At 40.3% G+C, this 8499-nt stretch overlaps 1 protein-coding gene across 1 annotated transcript in view; it reads left to right on the forward strand.

Annotated features, from left to right (window-relative positions):
* CENPC (centromere protein C) overlaps positions 1–8499 on the forward strand; it is an 87903-nt gene that overhangs the window by 5094 nt on the left and 74310 nt on the right. Inside the window, exons 2-5 of the mRNA XM_019521847.1 lie at positions 105–169; positions 837–919; positions 1154–1256; positions 1355–1625. Coding sequence (XP_019377392.1) covers positions 105–169; positions 837–919; positions 1154–1256; positions 1355–1625 — 522 coding nt within the window. The remainder of the gene's footprint in view (positions 1–104; positions 170–836; positions 920–1153; positions 1257–1354; positions 1626–8499) is intronic.

Below are 8499 nucleotides of genomic sequence, written 5' to 3' on the forward strand. Positions count from 1 at the left end.
GCTACTAATTGTAGTGGTGTGTGGTACATACTGGATACAAATATTGAGTACCTTTATTTAATGCAGTTCTTTAAATGCATTTTTTTCCTTGTTCTTTCTTGTAGTAAGCAACAGATCGACATTCTGCCAGGCCAAAATGTACTAAAAATTATACAAGATCGTTTTGAAAGTAAGCCTCTAACTCTTGTCTTTCGGTCTCTTTGAGTTGTTATTTGAAGAATAAATTATAACCCTCTCACCAGTAGCACCTAATGAAATGAGTAGTTGTATGATTATTTGGGGGTTTTTTTGGCACTATGCCTACATAGTGCAGACAACACAATGATTTGTTTCAAGCATGGTTCTCAACCTTTTTAGGCTTGAGGCGCACCCCTTGACAGACTTCAGGCGTTTGAGGAAAATGCCGGCTCTTTGTTTTCACTTACTTTTTGGCTTGAAAGGATCTTAAGGCACCGCAGGGCCTGGCTGGGATTCATTGGTTTAAAACACGTGAAAACTACACAAATTGTTCTTTTCTTATGCTTTATTTAATGCAGCTCTACTCTTAAGTTTGATACAGTAATTTGTAACTATTACAGTATAGTAAACTCTTTTCTGTGGCTTTTGTTTTGTGTGTAGTGTTAAGGCTGGTATGGTTTTACATTATGCATCGTGCAGTGGCAAGTATAATTCCTCATAAGATGCTGTAGTGTCACATATCCAGATGAATTCAGCTGTCTGAATGGCTTTCAGAGGGTGCTTTGCAAGGGATTTTGGGTAACTGAAAATGTACTGTACTTAAAAGATGAAAATTATGTACTATTTATCTTGTTATATTTATAACTTTTTCTTTTTAGGTTGTGTGGATGATATTACAACATATTCTCCAAGCCTAACACATTGCTCAACCCCCATTGATATAAGCCAAAAAGAGAATGAGGTAAGTTACAACATGGTAAAAGTATGCAGAAACTCTTAATCATTTATTGAAAGTCTGTAAATGACTGAAAAAAGAAGTGTTGTTGAATTGTGATAAAATCTACTTTAAGTAACTTCAGATGAGATTAAGAGCAGAAAATACAGCTATGTGCTCTAAGGATTTATATTTTAAGTCAAAATGCTTTTATTGTTGTTGTATGAAACCATTTCCTTTTCTACTTCTGTTGTTTGCTAGAAAATATTGCAGAAAAGTTCAGGTTTATTGGACTTGGTGACTAAGGGCTTTACTGATAGTCCATCTTTAGCTCCGTCTCCAGTAAAAACAACTGACAGCACAGGTTAGTGCTACTACCTTTGAACTATTACATTTTTGGGGGGCAACTGTTTTTTTTGGGTTTCTTTGTTTGAAGCTAATTCCATTTCATACTTATGGCAGAACAGTCACTTGCAACACTTCAGAAATCTGCAATACTTAAAGACACTGATTCTAGTGAAACAAAGGAGCGTGTGGTAGAAGAAAAAAGCTCACATGACAATGACATTGTGGACACTAAGGATCTCGTTGCTTCTAGCAAGCAAGATGATGTTTTGGAAGGTGTTGAAACCACAAGTCAAAATCCTGCTGACACTTCTGAAGATGAGGATATTGATGTGACCATGGGGTCACCTCTTCTTTTGGAAGAAGCAAAAATGTCTCCTGTACGCTTGTAAGTAGAGCTGCACTTTTTGGTGATTTTTAAATTTGCAGAGAGAACAGTTTGTCATCCTGTATCAAATCTGACCTGAATTCCCAACTTGATTAATGTTGGCTAGTAAAATGTTTCAGGCTAGTTTAACAAAACTACTGGAGGTGGAAGGAAGTAACAGTGCTTCACGTTATCCAGTAGTCTAGTGTTTTAGGTACTCTTCCCAGGATGTGGGCATGCTAGTTAAATTCTTCCTCTTCCCAAAGGATTTAATCTCTAACTGCCATGCTACAGGGGAATTTAAGGTGTGTGGTGTGTGTTTGCAAACCTCTCAGTAAGTTGTGTTTGTTTTATTTTGTAGAACTAACTAACCTTATGCCCAGGGGTGCAGGTTTTCCATTTTGTGTGGAAAAACACAGATTTTCCCCTTTAATGGAGAAAATAACAGACCTTTTCCCCTTTCAAGGAGAAACACCCAGATTTTCCACCTTCCACTTGCTCCTAAAGGCCGAGAGGCAAAAATAAGCTGTGATTTTTGCATCCTACTACCTGCTGCTGATTGGATGGGAAGTAAAAACTGCGGCATATTTAAAACTGCAAAACTGGCCATCAGGAATGAGCTGCGTGTGGTGGGGCTGACAGCCCCAAGCAGCAGTAGTGGTGCGTGTGGGGAACTCAAAGACTAAAGGAGCCTCGTTTCTGTGAGCTGCACTGTGTTTTAAAGCAGGCCCTACAGGGTATAGTTAAGTTCCTGGGGTGCAGGCGAAGCGGGGTTGGAGGGCCAGGGTTTGGGGGTAGAGCTCTGGCAAGCTTGAACGGGTTCTGCGCCATTGGGGGGACCCCAATGGTGCGGTATTGGCTTATCTGCCTGGTTAATAATTGGCTATTGGTATTGGCCAAGAAAATATTTATTAGTGCACCCCTAGTAACAACCATTTTCCTTCAGCTTCACTGAAGGGAGCTGGGGGGATCCAAGCTAAATCTCCTCCAAGATGTGCAGTGAAATTCAGTGGTTGACTGTTTTGAGCTTCTGATTAAGAACTGGCTTATTCTGATGACCATTTGGTGAGGAAAATTGTGACAAAACTGACAAAAGTATCACAGCTAGAGTAGTCACATTGGACTAAAGAGAAATTTTGAAGTTGTGCTGAATACACTAATAACTATTTCCATAGCCTTGGACAAACTATCGCAAGATTGCTGGAAGGAAAGGAATGGTCTGTCTTGAACCTGAACTCAGCACGCATGTGTCAGATGGAAATAGGAAATAAAATACACTCCTTTTCCCCTCCTCTCCTGCTTTTACTGTGGTTCATCATGTTTAGTTAGTTGCTGCTGCCTCCCGTGACTCCTCCCTTACTAATGCAGGGGCTTACTTGGATTTGTGAACAATAGTCAACCTACCGAAAAGGAAGAAAAGCTTTGGTTTAAGGTTTTTAACAGTGAATGTCAGTGAGTAGAACTGTACTGTAGGATTGTTCTTATAATCTAAACTTTGGCTTTTCAACTTTTAAGTACCTATATTAGTTAATATTCTTTTAAAACCACAGGGTCATTAGCTCCATAATTGGAATCACCTGTCTAGGCAGTGGAGAGATGTGCTGTCTCTCTTGCTGCAGTAAAGAGGCAATGCTCTTTTGTCTGCCAAAGGTTTTCTACAGAATAAAGCACCTTACAGGTTTTTCAGGTGTCCTTTGGCTATTGTGAACCTTTATGGCATGCAGGAGCTCTTCCTCAGTCCCCTTGCTCATTGGAAGCTTTGCAGGCACGTTATTCAGCTCCTTTATATCTTGCTTGTAAGTTGTGCAGGAGCCATTTCTTCACGTCTGGGCATTCCTACCAATTTTCAGAAATACATTCTATTTTGTTCTGTTAAGCATAAATCTGTGATTTTGCTAGATAGCAGATGTAAATGTGCATAAGCTATCTTGGCTAGCAGAAGTAGTTTAGTCTGAGTTTTGCATGAGGTGATAATTTATTTTGCTAGGAAAGGTAAATTAGATTGTTTCATTCTATTATGTCTGGGTTGTTCCTGGTACCTAAGGTAGGCTTGGGTATCCAGTGTAGATGTACCCAAAATTAATTAGGCACACAGTTGCTTGGAACTACAAGATGGGTTTGGGAATCGTTGCTCTTGGCATTATCCAGTGAGGGTTATCATCATGCCAGATTTCACCTTTTTACCACAAGCTATTTTATCTGTAAAATTTAAACGAAAATGAACACCTTTTATAGAAATTTCTTTACTTCTCTTATACTTGATAATATATGGATGATTTTCTTTTGAGTTTTCAACAAAATCTCATCTCCGTGCAGATGACAAAGCATAGTAAGTGAAAGGTGAAAATTACAGTGTAGTGTACTTAATTTAAGTGCATAGCCTTGGGACTGAAAAAGATTATTCATTTACCTGGAACATACACTTAATCAAACTTTTAATGTAAACTATGCTTATTATGTATATAGTTCTGTTGGTGCTCTGGTATAAGTACCCCAATCCTGAATTACTCCCATTATTTCCAAGGCTTGTAACAGCAGCCCTTTGAGAGCTGCTTCCTCTTCAATATGTCTGGTGTGGTTAGAGGTGGTACAAAGTGTACAAAATATACAGTTAAAGATAATTTGCTGGAAATGGGAGTAGAGGTAGGTTACGAAGTAGACAGTGGGGCTGGAAAATACTATGCACTTGTTTTGTACAGATAACCAATATTTGCTGAAATGTAATCAATAGGTAACAAATTGGGACTGGCATTGTTTGCCCAGGGGTGGGCAAAATGGTTGATATCACCTGCAGCTGGATCCAGTTCCCAGCAGCGCAGTGGCAGTGGATCTTGGGGCCGGAACAGAGCTGTGATCCATTGCTCACTTGCCCCTGTGACAGGTGCCAGTTCTGCAGGCAGTTGATCTTGGCTCAGTGGAATCAGTGGAACATATTTTGTGAAAACAGTGATGATGTTATAAAATATCATGCAACAGCAGTTATACATAATTGTGATATAATAAAAGCCTTAGTCTGTCTGTTTGTCTTTAACGCTGTGTGCCAACTGTGCATGCTCCACTGAGAGTGCACGTGCTGATTGGCTTTGAGGGCTTGGAGCATTACGGACAGGGGGGGTAGGGAAGCCTCCGTGGGCCCCCCCAGCAACAGCCGGCAGGGAGGGGGAGGCAGCAGGGAAGAGGGGCGGGAGGGGAGTGAGAGGGAGAATGGAAAGGGGCAGTGTCTGGTGGCAGCGCCCACCATCACCGCATCGCCCTGTGCCCCCCGCCCACTGCCACCTTGCCCTTGCTGCCCAGCCCGGACAACAGGTGGCAGAGAGGGGAGGGCAGCGGTGGGGCAGGGAGGTGGGGCATGCTGGGTGCTGCTGGCCACTGCTGCATGCCAGCTTCCCCCTCCCCCCCCTTCCCCCGTTTCTGAGAGCCAGCTGTGGCATGGTGTGCGGGGGGACACCACAGGGTCAGACATGGTGGGGTGGGACGGGGCCGCATGGGGCTGGATGCAGGGAGTGGATGTGCATGGGGCCAGAGGCAGAGCAGCAGCACTGCCGGGTGCTGGGTGGCGGTGCTCCGTCTTGGCTCAGCTGCCCCCCCACCAATCATGATGGCCAATTTGCTAGTAGTTTATGTAAATATATTACATATAAAACAGTCATCTTACTTGTAAATAACACTAATAGTGATATAGCATTATACTATAATAATAACAACCATAACAGCTACTAATTGTAGTGGTGTGTGGTACATACTGGATACAAATATTGAGTACCTTTATTTAATGCAGTTCTTTAAATGCATTTTTTTTTCCTTGTTCTTTCTTGTAGTGAGCAACAGATAGACATTCTGCCAGGCCAAAATGTAATGAAAATTATACAAGATCGTTTTGAAAGTAAGCCTCTAACTCTTGTCTTTCGGTCTCTTTGAGTTGTTATTTGAAGAATAAATTATAACCCTCTCACCAGTAGCACCTAATGAAATGAGTAGTTGTATGATTATTTGGGGTTTTTTTTGGCACTATGTCTACATAGTGCAGACAACACAATGATTTGTTTCAAGCATGGTTCTCAACCTTTTTAGGCTTGAGGCACACCCCTTGACAGACTTCAGGCGTTTGAGGAAAATGCCGGCTCTTTGTTTTCACTTACTTTTTGGCTTGAAAGGATCTTAAGGCACCGCAGGGTCTGGTTGGGATTCATTGGTTTGAAACATGTGAAAACTATACAAATTGTTCTTTTCTTATGCTTTATTTAATGCAGCTCTACTCTTAAGTTTGATACAGTAATTTGTAACTATTACAGTATAGTAAACTCTTTTCTGTGGCTTTTGTTTTGTGTGTAGTGTTAAGGCTGGTATGGTTTTACATTATGCATCGTGCAGTGGCAAGTATAATTCCTCATAAGATGCTGTAGTGTCACATATCCAGATGAATTCAGCTGTCTGAATGGCTTTCAGAGGGTGCTTTGCAAGGGATTTTGGGTAACTGAAAATGTACTGTACTTAAAAGATGAAAATTATGTACTATTTATCTTGTTATATTTATAACTTTTTCTTTTTAGGTTGTGTGGATGATATTACAACATATTCTCCAAGCCTAACACATTGCTCAACCCCCATTGATTCAAGCCAAAAAGAGAATGAGGTAAGTTACAACATGGTAAAAGTATGCAGAAACTCTTAATCATTTATTGAAAGTCTGTAAATGACTGAAAAAAGAAGTGTTGTTGAATTGTGATAAAATCTACTTTAAGTAACTTCAGATGAGATTAAGAGCAAACTTTCAGTTGTTTTTCTACTTGTTTTATGCTCTCTTACCAATCAGGTATATGGTTATGTTTTCCTAAGCAGATGGAGGCAGTATAATTAAGTCTTTGAAAGATGTCCCTTGTATATAAAAGGAATTTGTCACCTCCCAGTCTTCAATTGTTTCTCTGTAGAAGGTAGAATAGTTCCATTTCTAGTTGGCTTAAAAAAAGACAAAGAAAAGCCGTGTTTAAAATCATGGAAATTGTTCCCTTTGTGATTGCACCTATTGAGTACTCTCTGTACCAAAGGGGAAGCTGCAGTTTCTTGCTTTGTTACTGAGATTCTGTTTTTGTTTTTGTTTTCTGCTCGGAGCTTATTCTTGTGGTCACTGTATGCATCTTAGCAAGCACTTCCCTTTTTGCAGTTTACCTAGATATCTATGGTCTCTGTTGCAATCATCTCTGAATTCCACATATGTAATTAATTAGTACTTGTAACACCACTGTTAAGTAGGGAAGTATTATCCTCCCTAACCCCAGTGAACTGGTTGGATAGAGCAGAGTTGATAGAAAATTAAAGGAACCATTTTTTCTGTTTAAAATTTCATACCTAAAGAAGGATTAATAGTGTTGGAGCCTTAGTTTTCAATACTTTGATTAAGCATAGGATGCTTTATCAGTAGTGACTTTATGGTGAACTATATTTTGAATTCTGTTTTAGATGTGTACTCTGAAGGGGCAATATTGCAAGTTTTGAAATCTAGTTTTGCAAATCCTGAGGTAGATTTCAGTTATTCAAAAATAAAATATTTGAATCAATTCAACCTGGTGTAGAGAAGTAGGAACTTGCTCTTGGTATCCCAGAAAGTTATTGCCAGAGCTGGGACTTGAATTGTCAAACAACACAATAAGTACGCAGAAACTCTTAATCATTTATTGAAAGTCTGTAAATGACTGCAAATAGAAGTGTTGAATTGTGATAAAATCTACTTTAAGTAACTTCAGATGAGATTAAGAACAGAAAATACAGCTATGTGCTCTAAGGATTTAAAAAATAAGTCAAAATGCTTTTATTGTTGTTGTATGAAACCATTTCCTTTTCTACTTCTGTTGTTTGCTAGAAAATATTGCAGAAAAGTTCAGGATTATTGGACTTGGTGACTAAGGGCTTTACTGATAGTCCATCTTTAGCTCCGTCTCCAGTAAAAACAACTGACAGCACAGGTTAGTGCTACTACCTTTGAACTATTACATTTTTGGGGGGCAACTGTTTTTTTTGGGTTTCTTTGTTTGAAGCTAATTCCATTTCATACTTATGGCAGAACAGTCACTTGCAACACTTCAGAAATCTGCAATACTTAAAGACACTGATTCTAATGAAACAAAGGAGCGTGTGGTAGAAGAAAAAAGCTCACATGACAATGACGTTGTAGACACTAAGGATCTCGTTGCTTCTAGCAAGCAAGATGATGTTTTGGAAGGTGTTGAAACCACAAGTCAAAATCCTGCTGACACTTCTGAAGATGAGGATATTGATGTGACCATGGGGTCACCTCTTCTTTTGGAAGAAGCAAAAATGTCTCCTGTGCGCTTGTAAGTAGAGCTGCACTTTTTGGTGATTTTTAAATTTGCAGAGAGAACAGTTTGTCATCCTGTATCAAATCTGACCTGAATTCCCAACTTGATTAATGTTGGCTAGTAAAATGTTTCAGGCTAGTTTAACAAAACTACCGGAGGTGGAAGGAAGTAACAGTGTTTCACTTTATCCAGTAGTCTAGTGTTTTAGGTGGGTTAAGGAGCAGTAGAGGCAGGGGTGGTGTGGAGTTGTGCCCCCCCCTTCTTTGTGTTTTCAACCCCACTCCCTCCCCAGACATCACCCTAGGGCCTCCTTTAAATCATGGCACAACTTGTGGCATGGTGGCTCCTTTAAACTTGGAGTTGCCCCTACGTACCACCCCTTCACTGATTGGCGGAGGGGCCTGCCAGCCCTGCCACTTGCTCCTGAAGGCTGGGAGGTCAAAATAAGCAGTGGTTTTTGCATCCTACTACTTGCTGCTGATTGAACGGGATGCAAAAATCGCGGGATATTTAAAACTGCAAAACTGGCCATCAGGAGCGAGCTACATGTGGTGGGTGTGACAGCCCCAAGCAGCAGTAGT

Source organism: Gavialis gangeticus, unplaced genomic scaffold, assembly GCF_001723915.1.
Source record: "Gavialis gangeticus isolate Ggan-Ray unplaced genomic scaffold, GavGan_comp1, whole genome shotgun sequence".
Classification (NCBI taxonomy): Eukaryota; Metazoa; Chordata; order Crocodylia; family Gavialidae; genus Gavialis; species Gavialis gangeticus.